Raw genomic sequence first — 21,772 nt, 5'->3', positions numbered from 1 at the left:
TGCTTAAAAATCCATGGACGTTGTTTGGGAACACCCACGCAACACCCATAGAAACACCTCCCTGGCAACAGTAATGCAGAGCAGCAATTTGTTCTGCATTATATTACCCAAGATTTATGAAGCCACCCAGGGCCACGCAAGGTTGCCTTGTGTAGCATCACAAATCTCATTTTTACATTGCATCACTCCTGCACCAGGCTGCGTAGTGCAAGAGCAATGCATAGGGGCCCATACATGTGTCCCTTCTTCTTTTTTCAAGAATACAAACACAAATGCGCAGTAGCCTGTGTCTTTCTCTTTTTAGAATTAATGGTGACTACCTATTCTCTTTGATATGTATAACAATAAGCATCAAACTAAGCCAGCTATGGGTCCACAAAAACAAGCAGAGGAATGATGACAAAACCTGTGTCTATTTGATAAGCAGTGGAGTCAATATCTACCACCGTACCTATCACTCCTAAACAGCTCACCAGCCTAGTTATGGACGGGCAGACACTGCAAATCTATCCTATGTACCAGGGCTTGTTTATATCTTCACCGCTTTCCAGATGTATATCTACGAATATTCAGTGTATCAATTCTTCCAAGGGCAGTGATTGGATGCCACTGGATTCAAGCTATTCTGGCTGATGAGAGGTGTTACCCTGAAACTGGTCCTAGGATGTTTGTTTCTGGTCCAGGGAGGACCTGGCTTGGCAGTTCGGCTGGACTGCTTCCATGAGGCACAGAGTCAAGACTGATTTGCATATGGCCAGGTCTAAACTGGGGTGGCATGGTAAGCAAATGAATGATGGATTTAACCCAGATCTCCTGACTGGGGGTGAATGTTTTAATTTGTTCTGTATTCCGTCCATCAAATGAGCGTTGTTTGCTTTCTTGCCCTAAGTGCTCCGGGTATGCTTAGACTTGGGTCCCGGGCTCACTGTACCACTGGATTTGAGCTATCCTGGCTGATGAGGGGTGAGACCCTGAAACCGGTCTAAGGATGCTTGTTTCTGGTCCAGGGAGGACCTGACTTGGCAGTACCATCTGGACTGTTTCCATGAGGCACAGGGTCAAGACTGATTTCATTATGGCCAGGTCTAAACTGGGGTGGCATGGTGAGCTAAAGAATGATGGATTTGACTCAGATCTCCTGACTGGGGGTGAATGTTTTGATTTGTTCTGCATTCTGTCCATCAATTGTGTGTATTTTGCTTTCTCGCACTAACTGCGCCGGGTATGCCCAGACGTGGGTCCCGGGCTCACTGTGCCATTGGATTCAAGCTATCCTGGCTGATGATGGGTGAAACCCTGAAACCGGTCCTAGGATGCTTGTTTATGGTCCAGGGAGGACCTGGCTTGGCAGTTTGGGCTGGACTGTTCCCATGAGGCTCTGGGTCAAGATTGATTTAAACATGGCCAGGTCTAAACTTTGGTGGTACGGTGAGCAAAAGAATGATGGATTTAACCCAGATCTACTGACTGGGGATGAATGTTCTGATTTGTTGTGCAGTCTGTCCAGCAACTGTGTGTCTCTTGCTTTCTCATCCTAAGGTATGCCCAGACCTGGGTCCCGGGATCACTGTGCCACTGGATTCAAGCTATCCTGGGTGATGAGGTGTGAAAGCCAGAAGCCAGTCCTAGGATTCTTGTCTATGGTCCAGGGAGGACCTGGCTTGGCAGTTCTGGCTGGACTGTTTCCATGAGGCACAGGGTCAAGACTGATTACATAAGGCCAGGTCTAATGAATGTTTTGATTTGTTCTGCATTCGATCCATCAACTGTGTGTCTTTTGCTTTCTCGACCTAACTGCACTGGGTATGCCAAGATGTGGGTCCCGAGCTCACTGTTCCACTGGATTCAAGCAATCCTGGATGATGAAGAGAGAAACCCCGAAACCGGTCCTAGGATGGTTGTTTTTGGTCCAGGGAGGACCTGGCTTGGCAGTTTAGGCAGTACTGTTTCCATGAGGCTCAGGGTCAAGACTGATTTGCACATGACCAGGTCTAAACTGTGGTGGTACGGTGAGCAAAAGAATGACGGATTTAACCCAGATCTCCTGACTGGGGTGAATGTTTTGATTTGTTCTGCATCCCATCCATCAACTGTGTGTCTTTTGCTTTCTTGCCCTAAGTGCGCTGGGTATACCCAGACGTGGGTCCCGGGCTCACTGTGCCACTGGATTAAAGCTAACCTGGCTGATGAGGGGTGAAACCCCAAAACCGGTCCTAGGATGCTTGTTTCTGGTCAAGGGAGGACCTGGTATGGCAGTTCGGGCTGAACTTTTTCCAGGAGACGAAAGGTCAAGACTAATTTGCATATGGTCAGGTCTAAACTGGGTTGCCATGGTGAGTGTTAGACCTTGTACCATTGGTGTGAGTCTCCCTTCCATTTTTTGCTGATATGTTGTACTGGTTTTAGATGTTTTGGGCACTGTGCCACTGCCATTCAGTGCCACAGTGCAAGTGCTCCCTATTGTAAAGTATTGTAATGGATTAGTGACTCCATGATTGGCTTTTTTGATTTACATGTCAAACCCTAGTACAGTGCACCATGTGTGCCTAGGGCCTGTAGATCAAATGGTGCTAGTGGGCTTGCAGCACTGATTGTGCCACCCACAGAAGCAGCTTGTAAAGTGTGTCTCTGGCCTGCCATTGCAGAGCCTGTGTGCAGTCTAGTGCTGCCTTGTCGACTTGGTAAGTGCACCCACTTCCAGTCCCTAAACCCCTTCCCTTTTCTACTTGCTAGCCACCCCTAAGGTAGGCCCAAGGGCAGGGTGCATTGTAAGTAAAAGGTAGGACATGCACTGGTGTGTGTAGCATGTCCTGATAGTGAATTACAGCCAATTTCGTTTTTCACTATTGCAAGGCTACCTGTCCCAATGGGCCAGAATGGGCAGTTTGATTATAACATCTTATAATCCTAACTAACCCAGGGAACGTGGTAGAAAAACGAATTTAGTATGCCTGATCTCAGAATGATAAAATACATCTATTAGTGAAGTTGGTTTTAACATTCTATGTTTGAAAATACCACTTTTAGAAAGTGGGTATTTTCTTGCCTAACCATCCAGCCTGCCTCTGCTAGGTTGTGTATTGCATGTCTGGTTTGTGAGTGACAGGATGGCATGGGCTGCAGCAGTCTGATGAGTCAGGGCTGGGCTGAAAAGGACCTTGGCTGCATAGAGAGTGGGGGGCGGAGATTTCCTTTCACTCCCCTGAGCCCTCATAGAATAGAGAGTAGGGAGAGGAGATTACCTTTCAGCTACCTGGGCCAGGTCTGCTTTCAACAATGCTGCCTCTACCTTCTGCCAGGAAGCTGCACTGAACTGGTTTTGGCTAGGTACAGGCACCCTCTGCCTTCAGAGGACAAAGGATTTACTAGTATAAATATTGGGGCCTAGACCATAAGAATTTAGATCACTTGTGGGACTCAAGATGGATCTATGCCAAGGAGAAGAACCAGAGAAGCTGAAGGAGTTGACTACCAGTGTGCTATTTTCTGGGGTTGGCCTGCAGTGGTTTCCTCATTGCCAAGGAAAGGAGAAGGAACTTCTATTGAACTTTCATCATCTTGAAGAAGAATCTCAAGGGCTTGAACTGTGCTTGCCTCCTGCTGAAGTCTCAGGGATACAAGACTTCACCCCCAGCTCCCCCCTGAATTTCCTTGCTTGGAATTCTGTCTGCAGAAGCCTGCGTATTGTTGGGAGCTGGAAGCGTGACTCAACGAGAAGAAGCGAGTCTCAGTCGCAGCTGTTGTCGTCACATCACCAGAGAAGCGTGTCGCCACCGCAAGGTTCACCGTCACATCACCGAGGAGGTGTGTCACAGGGCCTGTCATGGTTCAGAAGTTCCAGAGTCGCCTCACGGCCGTTGGGCATGCCCGCTTCACCTTCACGTCATCGCATCGCATCAAAGACGCCATCTTGTCGCATTGCACCAGATCGTCGCATCGCGGCAACCGAAACAAAACCCGAGATCGAGACATCACCACCTCTCTGGTAAGGAACAGACGCATTGCCTACTTTGCGCAAGCACAGAGGAACAGATGCATCGCCTTCCCCGAAGCAAGGAACCGACGCATCGTTCTCCCTGTGAATCTTTTGTTTATCTTGCGTGACACATCCAAAGGTACTTTGTGAGAAACATGTCGCATTTACCATCATCTTTAAACTAAGCTATTTCTACCATTTAAAAGTCATTTTCTTAATACCGTATTGTGGATTTTTGTTGTTTGGGTCTTGTGTTAAGTCTATATAAAGAATACTTATTTTTATAAAACCTGTGTGGTGTCCATCTGTAGTGTTTTCACTGTATTACTGTATGTGTTCACAAATGCTTTACACGCTGCCTCTGAGATAAGCCTTCCTGCTTGTGCCAAGCTACCACAGGGTTGGGCAGGGGTTATTTTAGCAGTGTAGCCCCCTTACCCTGACTAGAAACAAGGGTTCCTATTTGGACAAAGGTGCAAACCATTGCCAACTAGAGACCCCCAGTTCTAACAGTGAGCAAAAGAATGATGGATTTTACCCAGATTTCCTGACTGGGGGTAAATGTTTTGATTTGTTTTGCATTTCGTCCATCAAATGTGTGTCTTTTGGATGCAGACATTGGTCATCCATGTAATAGTGGAACAGCAGTGACCTGGGACTTGTGGCGTGTGAAAAAACACTGTGCTATAGCAAGAGTTTGTTGTGAAGAGGGTTGATTGTGTGCATCCAGGAGCACACACTGGTGTATGCCAGACCAAGGACCCACCACCATCGATGATACTCTAGTATTGAAGCTTTCTTTTAACAAACATATGGCAACCATGTGAGATTACAGGACTTAGAGCGCTGGATCCCCCAGGTGAGGCAGCGGCTACAAACTGATGATGTATTCATGAAGGTGACCCAGGAGCAGGCCCTGTCCTTACCCATCTACAGGTGCAATGAGGAGGTAGTCAGTTTCCGTGGTGCGGTCCACAAAGCGGATGCAGGTCAATGCTGTAAATTCGGAGACAGCATCAGCGAAGTAAGCGACTTCGCTATCGCCTGTAGAAGAATGGAGAGTTTGTAAGAAAGGCAGCTAGACCAAGCAGTGGAACTACTTCTGCCAGCAGCAACCTCCACCACCACAGCAGACACTCACTGTAACCGCTGAGAGTGTAGGGCACTTTAACCGTCCCATCGCTGGATTTCGGCCAAAAGCAGCTGTTGTCCTTGCATTTCATGGCACTGCGGCCGGGTTTCACAGCGATGTCTCCACCATGTAGGAACTGTTTGCTTTCTGGAATGAGAGCAGATTCACTGAGCGATGGAATTAAAGCTCCTCTCATTAAGTCTAGCAGAAGGAAAGAGGTACAGGGCAAGTGGGATAAAGGAAGCTGCAGCCTTTTAGAGATCGTCATAAGTCCATCAAAATATCTACAATAAAACAGCACACACTACCACCCAGGAGTGTCACTAGCATTCGTGCAGCAGGTTCAGTCTCATTGGAGCCCGGGTCCCGAGGCGCTCTAAGCTGTAATTACTGATATCTCTCACTTGCTATGTCAATAGTGCCTTTGTATGCACCCGCGCCTCCTTTCCTCAACAGACTTTAATCCAGAGCGAGAGAGACGAAAAACACAAAAAGGGGTAAGAAGCACGAAGAGAAATACTGAAATAACAGGAACAATGGGGAAAGCAGCGAGGTTTGTCACTGCAACAGGGAGGTAAAGAGGCAGAGAACATATGGAGGGTGGAAGAAACTCATGAGGTGGAATCAAGACTACTCCTGGAAGGCGCAGGCGGTGGGCTTCCAGGGCCGGACTGGGAACCAAAACCGGCCCTGGCAAAAACAAACAAACTATATGTGACATAAAAATATTGCCAAGTGATACCTCTATACAAATTCAAAAATATACAACATTTAATGAGTAACTGTTCATGCATTAATTGGTCTCTGTGAGAGTGATTGGATTCCTCTCTAATCTCTATTCTGAGTGTATATTGATATACATTATTTTCACTTCCATTTATCGCTCGTGTGTGGATTATATGCCACTGGAGTTAATTTTCTTTCTAATCTTGGGCTCCTCATAATAAAGAGAAAGAACAAATTTAATTATTGGAGACTCTACCATTGAATTTTGTATGTCCTGATGATGACCACCCAAGTTTAGTGTGGTCGAAACACCCTCGACGCTTATATGTGGCCTTGATTGAAGAGGACCCAATCTCTGCTATTTCTGTTTTTTGTTTTGTCTGAACAGTTTATGTGTAATAATTTTTTCCTCAGCCACTGTCTATTTTTATACTGTTATTTGCCTTTATGGTCTGTTGTGTAACGAAAGAGAGTGCCATTTTCTTCTGATTTTACACCATTGTCTTATAAAATTTTGTATAATTTGAATTTGTGTAGGGTTATCACCTGGCAATATTTTTATGTCTAATATAGTCTGTCTTGTTTTATGTGATGTATATTCTATAATATTTTAGTTTATGTTTTATGTAATATATTACTTACACCCATGTTAGGATTTCAGTCTTTACCTTGCGCCTGGTTCAGGTAATAGGGCTGCCCCTGTTGGTGGTAACTATATGTAAACCGGACTCACGATCAGAGGTGGCTGTTGCTGGGATGCCATGTTTTTCTGATATTATACATTACTTGGACCCCCCTGAGCAAATGTAATTGGTATTGTCATGTTCCTATTTCAATTTTGAGAAAGGAGAATCTTCACTCGTGTGGTGTACAGTTCATGGAAGAACCCTTCCAACACAGTAAAGTGACATTTGGATAGAAGGAATTTTAAGAGTTGTTATTCTTGCATAGAAAGAAGTTCTTCAAAAAACTGATGGCCTACAGTAACAACCAATCATGCTTTAGGATAAACCTCCTAGCCCTAGAGACCTCACACTTTAAAGTAATGTAGACACTATGTTAGTCACACGCTCGAATAAACATGAGAATGTAGCACCTGCGTCCTGATTTGATTTTGATTTGATTTATATTGGTAAAGCGCTGCGTATACCCTAGATGTCTTGGCGCTGTGTCTGCACTTCTTACAAAGTGGAAGTACAAGAAATGTTTAAGCCAGTGACACAAAAATAAAGGTTTTTAAATGGCTTCGGAAGATCATCAGATGTGCATGTGATCTTAAAAAGAGGCATTGGGTTCCAAAGAATAGAAGTAGCGTGACCAAAGCCTCCGCCCTCCCAGAAGGCTTTACGGATCTTAGGACCTGCCATGGTTTTAGAGTAGATAGAAGGCAGGTTTCTTCTAGGGGTGTGCTGTGATATTTTTTCCTTGTTCCATTCAGGGCTTTGTTTACCATATAGAGTGCTTTAAAAGCTGATCAGCTCTTGATCGGCAACAAGTGTAGCTCCTTGAGCACCTCAGCTACCGCTTCCTGTGCCTCTCTCGTGGCCTAAGACTTCACCTCCTTTTCCACAGAACTAAAAACTCACCTTTATCAAAGCTAATTCTATGCTCCAAGAAAGCCACTACTATTCTGACTACAATTCCCTCCAGCCATCCTCCCCTCGATGCTCCACTTGATATTTCTTTTCTTCCTGCTATCGTCATGGCCTGTTTCTTTTCACCCTCATTCATTCCATGAAGCATTTTGACTTAAAACTCTATCCATAGGTGCCCAGAGACTGGCAGATGTGGGAAGATCGTCCATTGCCAGCGGTGCCAGCGCCGGAAAAGACAACAAAGAGTCCTGTTCGCGCATCCGTTGCAGGATCTGGGTTGGAACGCGCACATCTGCAGACCCTGCAGCACAGGGTGGCCCCCAGCCCTTCATGGGGCCCCCAAACTTTCAGGGGCACTATTCACCCCAAAGCATATGAGTTTCTTTGAGATACTGAAGACTCATAGGCCCCTCATCATGTTCATTTCGTGCTACGTCACTCTGCAGGATAGGTGGACTCTTTGGCTGGGTCAGTGGGAGGCAGCAGCAAGTTCTCTTCCTGACCAGGATACCACTGAGTGGCAAGGGTAGACGATAGATTTCAAAGGAAGACAGCAATAGGAGGGTACCCTTCAAGCTTCAATGCCTTCTGAAAAGCGTCTGACCAGGGGTCCAGCTGATTTCAAATTGGAGGGTCTTCCAGATGTAGGGATGCAGAAGTGAGAGGAATCAAAGAAGGAAGTGACAACAGCACTTGTGGGCGGAAAGAGTGTGAAGTGTCGATGATATGAGCATGAAGGTGTGGTTGTGTCACGTAGGTGTAGAGGCACAGACACAGATAGACATGCAGGACACTTAGGAAGGACATTGTGACCCTCAGGGAGGCAGCCATTGTGGAGCCAGAACCAAGAGGCAACAATGGCTCCGAGGTGGCTAAGAGAGGGTTTGGACTGGGGAAGCGGCAGACCTCAATGGGGGGGCAAGAAAGAGCACCGGGAGAAAGATGATAGCTTTATAAGGCACATGAGCGTACTCAACAGCAGAGAGTAGAGGAAGTTTCGCGATACATAGCATTCAAACCCAGATGCTTCTCTACTATTCTGCTGTACCTCTGGCTGAGTGTGTTTTGCAGCTTTGTACAATTGTGTGTATGTGTGTGGCGAGTTACGGTAAATGTGTGGGTCCTGAGGCTCATTTGGAGCTGGCACCATGTGCATGTACCTCCTACCCTAGCTCCCAAAATACCCTGTTTTTATCTTACCCTTGTTTTCTTTGCTGATGATCTCAAATACATCCAAGCTCTTAGCTGCAGGTGGGTGTTCTGCATCTGGAAGGAAAGGCACATTTTCATCCTCCATCAGACCTGAACCTGTTGGCCGTTTACACTTTCCATGCACAGTAATGAGGAATATAATGTTACTCACCAATATATGACTCTGGCTTTTCAAAGAATTCCTGCTGAACGAAAGGTTTTAAATGTTTAATTTTTAGCATATGTTCCAATAAGTTCTTGGATGTATTAGAAACAAATCTTGCATTCATCTAATAACTTATTTAATGATCCATGACGGCATTAGTTCTGTCTGCAAAGTATACAATATATAAACACACGAAGACCTAACTTGCTCTGAACAGTTAACTGTATTTTTAAGACATATGGGGTTTAAAAAACACTTTTAAACTTCCCTCACAGAATAGGCTCACTGCCACTAAACCTGTTAGTTCAACTGTTCAGTTTTTAAAAAAAGCGTCAACGCACCACATTCCATACACACATCAACAGAAAATTTGTAACCACCAGAGATTTGTGACTCAAAAAAGTGTGAGAAAGGTCAGAAAGTACCTCACGTTAGCATCACCCAGGGGGGCTGCTGGTTGCCCACATTATCATCATCGGTAGCTTTCTTGACAGTAAAGAAAAAAAAATTGTGTGTGTTCAAATTTCTCAGAGGTGAGAAATGAAAAGAGAGAAAAAAAACTATGAAAACGTGTGTAGATGCACTGTCAGTGCTTGTGTCACTCAGTGCCCACTGGTCCCCATAAGAAAAGAAATGCAGGTCTCAGAGTTTAAAATGGAGTACGGCTCACTTGCAAAACGTAATTTTATTAGGTGCCGTGAGTGTCCTCAATTAAAACAAGCATTTGCAATGCAATCGGTCTCGCCTTTGGGACCTTACATGTATTTAGCTATGCAACACATTAGCCTGTGTGCTGAAACATCTACTGTTCTTTAACATGGAGGGAAAATAAGCACCAAACTGCATGATTTGCATGGAGTTCCAAAACTTTCTGCACCCCCTGCTTGAACACGGACTCGGTTGAGCCTTACACAGAGCATCACACAAACAAGCAACACAGTAGCCAAACTCCTAGCCCGAGTGCACACACAGTCAGTAGCACTTCCCTTGCCACTCCTCCTCAACTAGACGCCTACAACAATGAAAAGAAAACGCAATACGCCACTGTGACCTGATATGTCCCTCAAGCCTTTTCCTATCAATCAAATGGCACACTTAGGGGGCCCCACAAAGCTCCCACTTGCTGCTCTCTTCTTGTTCCGCCAGCACACCCAAGACCAGCATCCCTGTCCCTGTAGAGCCCTTTTACATGAGGAACCTTTCAACTCGCAGAGCTCCTCCACTCGCACTAATTCATCTCAGGTTTCCTCTGCTTGTCACAATGACGTAAAAGCTAACGAAACGGTCAGCACAGTGCGTTTTCAAGTTATCGTTCTTTGCATTCGACGTTTTCGTCTGCATGTTTTTGTATCCCTCCATAAACCATATTTGGAGTCTGTGACTCTGCGTCCTAGTTCAACCTCCGAACACAAGAGAGGTATAGGGCAGTAGAGTGGTATGGGTGGCCGCCAGAGACGAATAGGTGGACAGCATAGAGAGATGGGTAGACTTGAAGAGAGGTGTAGGGCAGTAGAGTGGAATGGGTGGCTGCCAGAGAGGAATAGGTGGACAGCATAGAGAGATGGGTAGACTTGAAGAGAGGTGTAGGGCAGTAGAGTGGTATGAGTGGCTGTCAGAGAGGAATAGGTGGACAGCACAGAGAGATGGGTAGACTTGAAGAGAGGTGTAGGGCCGTAGAGTGGTATGAGTGGCTGCCAGAGAGGAATAGGTGGACAGCATAGAGAGATGGGTAGACTTGAAGAGAGGTGTAGGGCCGTAGAGTGGTATGAGTGGCTGCCAGAGAGGAATAGGTGGACAGCATAGAGAGATGGGTAGACTTGAAGAGAGGTGTAGGGCAGTAGAGTGGTATGGGTGGCCGCCAGAGAGGAATAGGTGGACAGCATAGAGAGATGGGTAGACTTGAAGAGAGGTGTAGGGCAGTAGAGTGGTATGGGTGGCCGCCAGAGAGGAATAGGTGGACAGCATAGAGAGATGGGTAGACTTGAAGAGAGGTTTATGGCAGTAGAGTGGTATGGGTGGCCGCCAGAGAGGAATAGGTGGACAGCATAGAGAGATGGGTAGACTTGAAGAGAGGTGTAGGGCAGTAGAGTGGTATGAGTGGCCGCCAGAGAGGAATAGGTGGACAGCATAGAGAGATGGGTAGACTTGAAGAGAGGTGTAGGGCCGTAGAGTGGTATGAGTGGCTGCCAGAGAGGAATAGGTGGACAGCACAGAGAGATGGGTAGACTTGAAGAGAGGTGTAGGGCAGTAGAGTGGTATGAGTGGCTGCCAGAGAGGAATAGGTGGACAGCATAGAGAGATGGGTAGACTTGAAGAGAGGTGTAGGGCAGTAGAGTGGAATGGGTGGATGCCAGAGAGGAACTGGTGGATGTTTTAAAGATATGGGTGGAAAGTAGAGAGGGTTGAAGACAGCAGAGAGGGAAAGGATGGACAGTAGAGAGAGGTGAATGGACTATAGGGTAGGATAGGTGGACAGTAGAAATGGATGAGCTGACTGTACAGGGGGTAGGTGGACAACAGAGGAGAATAGGTGGACAGCATAGAGAGATGGGTAGATAGAAGTGAAATCTGGGTAAAGCAAAGAGGGATGCTTGGACAGTAGGGAGAGGGAGATGGACTTTAGCAGTGGGTGGGCTTGCTGTACAGAGGGACGGGTGGAAAATAGGAATAGAGAGGTGGGTATACCGAGCAGAGGTTGGGGAAACGTAGAGTGTGATAGGTTGACAGTGCAGGTAGGTGAACAGTAGAGGGGGTTTGGGGCGAGGAGTAGAGTTGATGTGGCGTTTGAGATTAAAGGTGAGATAAACCGCTAGTCATGGATCGAGGGAATGACACCTGGGACCATGGGGAGATAAGCAAAGAGGTTGGGCCAAAGCAGGCTAGGGGCAAGAGACAGAAGCAATTAGTATGCAAAGAGGAGTGAGGAAGGCCCTTGAAAGGAGGGGTTGAGAACAAACCCCCTACCCTCCTATCCCCCCAACCTCAGTCCCCAATAACCCTAGAAGAAAGGCAGAGAACTGTAGCTCGGGTGGAAAGGTGGATTGTGAGCAGCACGCAAGAACTGAAAATACTGTTGAAGAGACAAATAATTGGGAGAGGGTGAGATAACTGCAGGGTATAAGGAGGAATGACGAAAAAAAGATAAAGGGCATCCCAACGAACACAACAGCAGCATGGAAAAGAGAAACCAAGGAGGGGGATGAGAAACAACAACAGGAAATTGAAAACAAAAACAGTCAGAGAACTCCTGGGTGAGGAAAGAGATGGAAACAATAATAGGAGCGATAAATAATAGGGGGAGTCATTAGGGCAGAGAGGTATAAACAGAAGGGAAAGAGAAAAGTGTGGGGGGAAAAGCAGATGGAGGAAGAGTGAAAGATATGTTGAACGATAAAGGGTACCAGCACAGGAGACGGAGAGCAGATGACGGGCGCCAAAGGAAGAGCAACAGCAGGACAGGGGGCGAATTAACAGAGAGGATGGGTCAAGAAGCAGCAGAGGGAGGGTGCAAGAAACAGCAGAGCTAGACGGCGCGGAGGGGTGGGAGGGAAACTACAGTAACAGGAAAGATATAGGAACAGCAGGGAAGACGAGGTGACGGAATTTTCAGAAGATAGGAAAACAGCAGACGGAGAGTTGGGAGGAAAAAGAAGAGAGAAGGTGAGCGAAGATGTGTCATAATGGCAGAGCTGCTGCTTTTGGAACTGGGGAACCACCAGATTCGAGTCTTGGCTTTGGCTCAACATCCTGTGATTCTGGGCAAATCACTTAATCTCCTCGTGCCTATCAAAAATTAACGTGTCCTTGTGTAATGTAACTGGTGCTCAGGTAAAGCGCTCCAATACCTTCGGGTTGACTTTGTGCTATATAAAAATGGGGAGGGGCAGAGACAGCTGGGGGAGAGCAACGGAAAGGACAGAGAGAAAAACAAGAGAGTGACTGATGCAGTGAGGTGATAGCGGAGGAGAGCAACAGTATAGGACTAGATAAACTAGCAATGAAAGAGACGCAATGTGAGAGGGAGAAGCTGCAGGTGAAGAGAAACGCGGGGAGTGGTAGGAAAGAATGGAGTGGGGAGAGGATGTGGTCCATTGGTTAGACTGCCGACTTTGGTGCTGGAAACCAATTTCGAGCCTCGGGGTCACGTCCATATCCTGTGATTCTGGGCAAATCACTTAATCTCCCTGTGCCTGAATGTGTCCTTGTGTAACATAACCGGTACTCATGTAAAGCGCTCCAATACCTTCGGTTCGAGTTCACGCTATATAAATGTGCATTAAACACAAGAGAGAAAGCAAGATATGACACAGAAGCCAGAGCTAAAGGCACAACAGAGGGGGAAGAAACGCAAGAGAAGAGTTAAAAAAAGGCAAGGATAGGGTGAAAGAGGTGACAAAGGCATAATGAGAGCATCAAGGAATGAAAGAAGGGATGGGTAAATACTTCGAAAAGGAGAGAGAAACAAGAGGGCATAGTGACAACACAAGTCAGTGAGCACCAAAGAGATAGAGAGCGAAAGCACGGAGAGCGAACCAAATATGGGTGTAAGTGAAAAAACAACAATAATATGTTAAGCTGTAGTCGGAGAGAAGTGAAACCGCAAGAGCGGAATGCACAAGGAGGAGAGAGTGCGTGAGAAAAAGCAGGGAGCAGGAGCCAGTTCAAGCAGTAAGGCTTATGAGAGAATAAGCAAAGCATTGAGGAAAGTAACAGAAACAGCAGGGTTACGAGAAGACTAACATGAGATTGAGTAAGAGAAACAGCTGAGTGAGTGTCTGCGAATCGGCAAAAAGGAGAGTAAGAGCGAGAAAGGTAAGTTGGGAGCACAAGAGAAACATTAGAGCAAAGAGAAACAGTCCTAATATGGTATGAGAAACAAAACAGGGTAGTGAAAGAAAGCAGAAAAAAATACAATGATTAATGGAAACAGATAGGAAGGGGAATGGGGATGCAAAGCAGGCATCCACATAGAGGAAATTGAAAACAAAATGGTTATTTACCAGTGAAAAGAGGGATGTTTCCCGCAGGCCAGTTCTCGGGGTAAGGGGTCACGGCCTTCTGCTCTATGTTGTGGACTCCTGGCTCATGCACTGCTGCATCTCCCTCAACTTGTGATCCTGACATCGCCTTTTGCGCCTCTGCCTCGGAGATGCATGCTTCTGCTTGCTTCCCTGGTCACGTGTCCAGTCTGGGCCGAGATGCACCTTTCCACGGCTGGTCTCTTCTAGGGTTGAAGGGAGATCACGTGATAGTTCCCCGCATTATGGCCACCTACAGGACACCTATCGAAAGAACATCAATCTGGTATAGGACACGAGAAAACCCAAATTGTCTGGAAAACCCAGGCCAGGGACAGTTGTCGCAGGAAGCAGGGAGCCGGTGTTTAAGTGGGTTGCTACCGCTGTGTTCACAAGCTGACGTGTGTTCACAATCTGACGTGCATGACGAGTCCTCAGCAGTTCTGGCTTCTGTGCCGAAGCTGTTGTCGCGTGCATCAGATTTCGCAGTCCGTTCCCAGGACCGTGTTAGCGGTTTGCGGAATGTCGAGTGCTGTAGCCCTGTTCATGTGCTGCGATGCGGGCAGGCAGTGTGCCTACCACGGGGTGCCGCTGCTCTGTTGATGAGCTACATTGCCTGGGAAGGACTGCTGCTTCATCCATCAGCTGCCGCACATCCTGCTTCGGCCGCTTTCAGAAGGACCCCGTCATTTGGTGCTACAGAGCTGTTCACAAGTTTCTTTTCGTATGGGTGGCATGTCTCCCCTCAAATAAGGCTCTCCCATCATGATGGAAGTTGTATCAGGTGGAATGACATCTCCTCAGACAGGAGACAGGAGCGAGGAAAGGGTTGGAGTCAAGGGCAACAGAGTGGTCAAACACGCAGCGAGTCAAGAAATAGAAAAGAGTCGAGACCTGACGTAGGGGCGGAGGGCCGAGGAGGCACGGACTGTGGGGGGGGGGAGGCACAGGATGAAAATAGTGCTTGGAGGAAAGGGGCCAGTAGCCATGGAAGGATACAAATGACTGACATGGCTGTCATGGGGAGCGACCAACAAGCTTAAAACCAATCGGGAAGCAGCATTTATAACCTCAGCTAATGAAGGAGATGGGCTGGAAAGTGGGCGGAGCTTCCACGAAGCTCCCACACTGTAGTGTATACTGCATGCCTCGCAAAACGTTGGCAGCGCATTCGCGCTGCAACGCTAGGCGAGACCTAAGAATGGTATATATTTGGCAACAGCAATGGACAATAGACTATCGACGACAGACCATTAAAAGCCCACCAATAGAAATTACCTGTTGCACTATCGCTCATTTCATCCTAGAGCACTGCGTGACAACCTTTCTGTGGGACAGTTCTTGAGGTACTGCAGGAACTGTTCCTCCACGGAAAAGTTTATGGAACAATCTGAACAGTTGGTCACGAAATTGAAAAATAGGGACTACCCCAACAAGGTGGCCAAGAGTGCACGCAAGCATGCCTTGAATACACCCTGTAAGGCCCTATTAGAGAGGAACATCAAACAAAAGGAATAGTGTCTACCTGTAGTCACCACTTTTGATTCACTGTCCACTAAAGTAAGACAGATAATAAGGAAACACTGGTCATTGTTGGATACTGGGGAGAATAAAATGCTGCCCCATAGATTTGCCCTTAGAAGGGCTCCCAACCTGAAAGATAGGCTGGTTCACACACGTCCGATTCAGCAGAGAAAGGAATCAGGTTTGCAAACAGGGCATTATCCATGTGGTTGTTGCTCAGTTTGTGATCTCACTGAAGCCAAGAGTGTCTATCTCGCAAGTGGGAAAGTGTGGTATTTAAATATATTTAGTAATTGCAATACCACACATGAAATTTACAGGCTTACATGTACGTGTAGATTGCACTACATTGGACTCACATCACGGAAGATGAACATGCGCCTACAAGAGTACCTGAGTACCCTGAATGCAGGGAAATTGACTACTTGCCTCGTTCAACACTTTCAGGAACAAAAACACAATTTTGGGGACCTGAATTGGACTGTGCTTGTAGAGGGTGATGGGTGACGTATACAACATTGACGAAATCCTGGGCAGAAAAGAGGCAAGGTGGATTTTCACTGAGAAGGTGGACCGCATAAGCCTGAACGATTCCATTGAATGGAATAGAGTGGGTAAACAATAGGGCCACATGCGAGCTGTGTAGACATCTTCTGGGTCTTGGGTTATGTATACCACCGGGCAGTATCTTCATGTGTATATATTAACCACCCTGCACAACCAGGAGTCCTGAAACTAATAAATATCATTTAGCAAGGTCATCAACCTGATATGCGGGGCTTCTACCAGGTTTTCTGTATAGCCATGAATGAATTTTTGAAGACCTAAAAAATAAAAAAGGAAAAAAAAAATTTCATGATATGAAAATTGTTTTAATAAATCTTTTTTCTCTTGTACTTGCTTAGGATTTCATGAAATTGCTTAATGTTTTTACCATAATCTGATTAGCTAACTTTCTCAATTGATTAGTTTTTAATAAAAATGACCGCATCCCTACACTTATCAATTAACACAATACCACTTTAAAATGGCCGCTGTGGTATTGGGGAAATGGTAGAGGTATGCAAAGTAATACCGGGAGTTGGCTTCCAGGTCACGTGTTTCCTGAGCCAGCGTCTTTGTTTAAAAACCAGATGCCCGCGTCCCTCGAACATCATAGGGACGGAGCGCCAACCTGAAGGCCGTCCGCGGATGCGGTAAGAGTGATCCAGGGTCGGGGTGTGCTCACTGTGAAAGAGCGAGCACGGGGGGGCCACCACCTTTGGTTTAATTGCCCTTTTTCACAATACGGATATGTGGGTGAAGGTGGAACAGCCCACTTTAACCAGATTGCAGGCATGCTAATGGGTTCACGACTAAACTGAGGGTGTGTGTCCATGATTTGGCAATCACTGAGTGTGTTTGATAATATTGTCGTTTAAAATTTTGATAAGGAGTTTAAGGATAGTGAATGGGAATCATCAGACGCAATATGAGGTAGTTTGAAAAGTGTATACGGGTCACATAAATAGTGCAATTTTCATTGTGATACAGGTTACACTTAACATGTATGTGCTTTCAGGTGATATTGACGATTGCAGTCATCAGTGGGATAGCGCGACTATTTGGCACGGGATTCCCATAGAAGTGGTTCGCAGGTACGAAGGATAACAGCGACCACTCGGTAACTACGCAAATTTTAAGGAGTGGGCTTGAGAGAATTCCTGAGTACATTTTAAAACTAGGTTTTGTTTACATTTGGCACGTTCTTTTTAATGTCATCATATAACCACAGGTCCGTTGTGATTTACAAGTGAGCTGAAGACTGGTTTCCCCATGATGAAGTTGCCTAAATAGGTTGGCAATGGAACATGTCGGCCATTGGTTCCTGAAAATGGCTAAATACATGCCATATGTTGTTAATTGAGGACGCTCACGGCAACTAATAAAATTACGTTTTGCAAGTGAGTCTTACTCCATTTTAAACTCTGAGAACTGCATTTCTTTTCTCACGGGGACCAGTGGGTACTGAGTGACACAAGCACTGACAGTGCATCTATACACATTTTCCCTGTTTTTTTCTCTCTTTTGATTGCTCACCTCCGAGAAATTTAAACACACACACTCTTTTTCTTTACTGTCAAGAAACTTACAGATGATGATAATTTGGGCAAGCTGGTGAGTATCAACCAGCAGCCCCCCTGGGTGATGCTAACATGAGGTACTTTCTGACCATTCTCACACTTTGTTTGGGTCACAAATCTCTTGTGGTTACACATTTTCTGTTGATGTGTGTATGGAATGTGGTGTATTGATGCTTTTTTTTTTTAAATGAACAGTTGGACTAACAGGTCAGTGGCAGTGAGCCTATCGTGTGAGGGATGTTTTAAAGTTTTAAAGATTTTTTAAAACCCTATATGCATTAAATATGAACTTTCAAGTTTTGTGCAGAGTCATGTTTGTTTTGGAGAGGGTTACAAGGAGCACAGAGGGCATCGCGGGCGATAGTCTGTGTGGTGCTAAGAAAGGTGTGGGTGTCACACACGGACGGGCTGGAGCTTCGCCATGAATATCCACCGTGGGCTGTCAATGCTGCTCTGCGGAGAGAAGGGTTGGTGGTGATTCACATGGAATTTCAGTGTGAGTGGGGTGGTCTGGGTGTGAACGGGCACATTCAAGACTGCAAAGACACCAACCGCTTGATTTCAAAGCCCGCGGAGCCACAGCAAGGGTCCAGAACCTGAGGAGCACCACTTTGGGGTCACAAACTCACTGTAGCTTGGTCCAGGAGCTGTTTCGGGAGCCCTTGAAGTCCCTGAGAATCAGATCAGATCACAGACTAGCCCTTTGTGCCACTCAGGGTTCCTGGGTTCAAGATGAAGATGCAGGTCCAGGTCTTCTTCCACTGGCAAGAGGGCAGCAGGAAACAGATCAACACAGCAGGACAGCAGTTACTTTTAGAGCGACAGTTTAGCAGAGTGGCAGTCCTTATAGCAGCACAGCCGTCCTTCCTGGCAGAGGATCCACAGGTCCAGAAGTGTACAGAAGATCTGGTGTGTGGGCTTCTTGTTTTAAACATAGTTGTGCCTTTGAAGTGAGGAGAAGCTTCTAGAGGCATGCCTTTGAAGTGCACAGATTCCCTGCCTTCCAGTCCCTGACTCCAGACTGACTACAGAGGGTATGCAGACCTTTGTATGGGTGCAGGACATGGCCTATTCAGGTGTAAGTGGGGCTGTGCCCAGCTACCTCTCCCATCCTGCCACTGATGGCCCATCCAGTCACACCTTAGTTCCCAATGTGTGTGACTGTTTAGGAGGAATACACAAAGCCCAACTGTCATCCCCGCCCAGTCATGTGACTCAGAGACAGGCTGCAGGTACCAATTGGCTAAGGCAATAAAATGACAACAAAGTGTCATTTTCAGAATTGTGATTTAAAATACAATTTCACCATAAGTTGGGATTTTCAATTGTGATTTCAGAGACCCCAAAAATATACTGATTATCTCTTCCCATTTGGAAACTACACTAATTGATGTAAAAAGGCAATTCCATGACATATAAAACATAAAAATACATGTCCTTCATTTTAAATGCACTGCACCCTGCCCTCTGGGCTATGCAGGGCCTACCCTAGGAAGGATGGTTTGGGCCTGACAAAAGGCTTAAACCTTTAATACAACGGCAGGCCTGAAACATGGTTAAAGTGCTACTTAAGTGGATAGCACCACAAATGCTGCAGGCCACTATTAGTATTTAATTTACAAGCCCTGGGCACATGTAGGGCCACTTTATTAGGGATGTATAAGTAAATTAAATATGCTGATTGGTTATAAGCCAATGTTACCATGTTTTAGGGAAAGAGCAAAAGCGCTTTAGCACAGGTTAACAGTAGTAAAGTATGCAGAGTCCTAAGGCCAGCTAAAATGAAGTCAGCAAAAACAGGAGGTCTGAAGGTAAAAATGTTCAGGGGGGGAAACAACGCCAAGTCCTTCACCACCGCCCCCGCCACCAACACTGCTGCCGTCCTGAAGTGCATCCTCCTCCTGCGCTCCATGCACAGACACGCCGTAGAGATCTGGCACCTCCTTGACACCCTCTCACCAGACGTCGCTCTCTTTACAGAAACCTAGACCAATGCCTCTTCCGCCCCCAACACCGCCAGCCTGGACGGATACAAGATCCAGAGGGAGGACTGCCGCAACCACCCAGGAGGAGGACTCGCCATCGCACACAAAAACTCCCTCCGCCTCTCCACCTCGAGCGACTCCTTCTCCGCTGCCGAACACCTCCACTTCCAGGTGCAGACCAGCCCCAACTCCAAACTCAGTGGTACCCTCACCTACAGACCCCCTGGCCCCAGCCTCCCATTTGCCTCCACCATTACCAACCTCATCACACCCCACGCCATCGCCTCCATGGACTACATACTCATCAAAGACCTGAAATTCCACCTCGACAACCCCAGCGACCACAACTCCACGACCCTCCTAGACAACTTTGCCAACATCAGACTGAAACATCACCACGCCCGCCCACAAGGCAGGACACACCCTCAACCGCATCTTTGCAGGCTGAAACTAAACCCACTTCAGCCACACCTCGCAACCCCCATGGCCTGACCACCACTGCGTACACTTCCTCATCAACAAACCCTAACAGCCCAAACCTGCTCCGCGCCCCCCACAAAGAAACTGGAGCAGAGTCACCGAGGGGCAGGTTGACTCCACCCTCAACCACGACACCCCCACCGCCACATCCAACGCCAACCATGCAGCCAGGGAACTTCACACTTGGATCTCTAGCTGTGCAGACAAGCTCGCCACGCTATGCAATCACGACAGACAGCACCACAGGAATGCCACCTGGTTCACCGCCGACCTTCAAGAAGCCAGATGCACCTACAGATGCCTCGAGAAGAACCGGACAAACAACAAAATGCCCGAGAACCACACCACCTACAAAACCGCAATGACGGAATACCACCAACACATCAGAACCACCAAACGAACCTTCATCCACAACAGAATCCTCGCCAATGCCTGCACCTCCAAGGAGCTCTTCAGCGTCATCCAGGAAATCCCCAAGCCCCCCAGCGAAACCACGGACATCACCCTCTCACAGGACCTCTTCGACAAACTCAGATCATCCTTCCATATGAAATTCAAAAACCTCTACAACAACTTTTAATGACCAAACACCTGACTCAACAATTGCAGTGCCCTCCAGCAACAGAAACCAGCCCACCATCGCCTCCCGGACACCGGCCACGACCGAAGAGACTGCCTCAACCATAAAAGGCATCCACTCAGAGGCCCCCAAGGACCCTGCCCACTGCACATCTACCACAGATCTGCCATCGCACCAGAATTATGACGCACCATCAATGCCACCCTCATGGCCAGCACCTTCCCAGATGACTGGAAACATGCAGAAGTCATACACCTGCTTTGAAACCCTCAGCAGATCCCACCTACCTCAAGAACTACAGGCTCATCCCTCTCCTCCCCTTCACTGCAAAAGTCGCTGAGAAGACCATCAACATACAGCTAACAAAGTTCATCGAAGACAACTCCATCCTCAACCCCTCCCAATCTGGATTCCGCAGCAAACACAGCACCGAGACCGCCCTTCTCGCCACCACAGATGACTTCCGCACCCTCTTTGAACAAGGCTACACCGCAGCCGTGATCCTGCTCGACCTGTCAGCAACATTCAACACCGTCTCCCACCGTATACTCGCCGCCAGACTACACTACATGTCGGCATACAAGGAACCGCCCTTGACTGGATCCGTTTGTTCCTCACCGACAGAAGCCAAAGAATCAGACTGCCATCCTTCCTCTCCGAACCCACAGAAATCAACTGCGGAGTACCCCAGGGATCATTGCTCAGCTCAACCCTCTTCAACATCTACATGGCCCCCCTCGCCGCCATAGTCAGACAGCACAGCCTCAGCATAGTATCCTACTCCAACGACACCCAGTTCATCCTCTCCCTCACCAAGGACCCCACCACCACCAGACTTAACTTCAAGGAAGGAATGCAGGACGTCGCATCCTGGATGAGCAACAGCTGCCTGAAGCTCAATTTGGCGAAGACAGAAGTCTTCGTACTCAGAACCCCCCCCCCCATCAGCATGGGACAACTCATGGTGACCCCCCACCCCTCAGCAGCCATCTGACCCCCACGGACCATGCCAGAAACCTTGGAATCGTACTTGACTCCTCCCTCTCCATGAACAAGCTGGTCAACGCCGTGGCTTCCAGCTGTTTCAACACCCTCTGCATCCTCTGAAAGACCTTCAAATGAATTCCCCCCCGAGTCAAGGAAGACTGTCACCCACGCACTCATAACCAGCAGTTTGGACTACGGGAACGCCCTCTAAGCCGGGATCAACAAGTCTCTACTCCGCAAACTCCAGATGATACAGAACACCGCAGCCAGACTCGTCCTCGGTATCCCC

General features: G+C 47.3%; 1 protein-coding gene across 2 annotated transcripts in view; it reads right to left on the bottom strand.

Moving 5' to 3' along the window:
- The window catches only part of LOC146859662 (astacin-like metalloendopeptidase), a 298,576-nt gene that overhangs the window by 160,816 nt on the left and 115,988 nt on the right, over positions 1–21,772 (bottom strand). The window contains exons 2-5 of one of the 2 annotated variants that reach the window (XM_085646722.1): positions 8,793–8,823; positions 8,630–8,695; positions 5,118–5,255; positions 4,903–5,020 (exon numbers count right to left, since the gene is read on the bottom strand). In XM_085646722.1, coding sequence (XP_085502848.1) covers positions 4,903–5,020; positions 5,118–5,255; positions 8,630–8,695; positions 8,793–8,823 — 353 coding nt within the window. Of the gene's footprint in view, positions 1–4,902; positions 5,021–5,117; positions 5,256–8,629; positions 8,696–8,792; positions 8,827–21,772 lie in introns of both variants that reach the window. The other variant, XM_085646721.1, reaches the window with a different exon arrangement.

The sequence above is a fragment of the Triturus cristatus genome, chromosome 3_1 (assembly GCF_964204655.1).
Source record: "Triturus cristatus chromosome 3_1, aTriCri1.1, whole genome shotgun sequence".
Classification (NCBI taxonomy): Eukaryota; Metazoa; Chordata; class Amphibia; order Caudata; family Salamandridae; genus Triturus; species Triturus cristatus.
The sequence above is the reverse complement of the archived record's forward strand: the minus strand, read 5'-3'. Positions and strand labels throughout refer to the sequence as shown.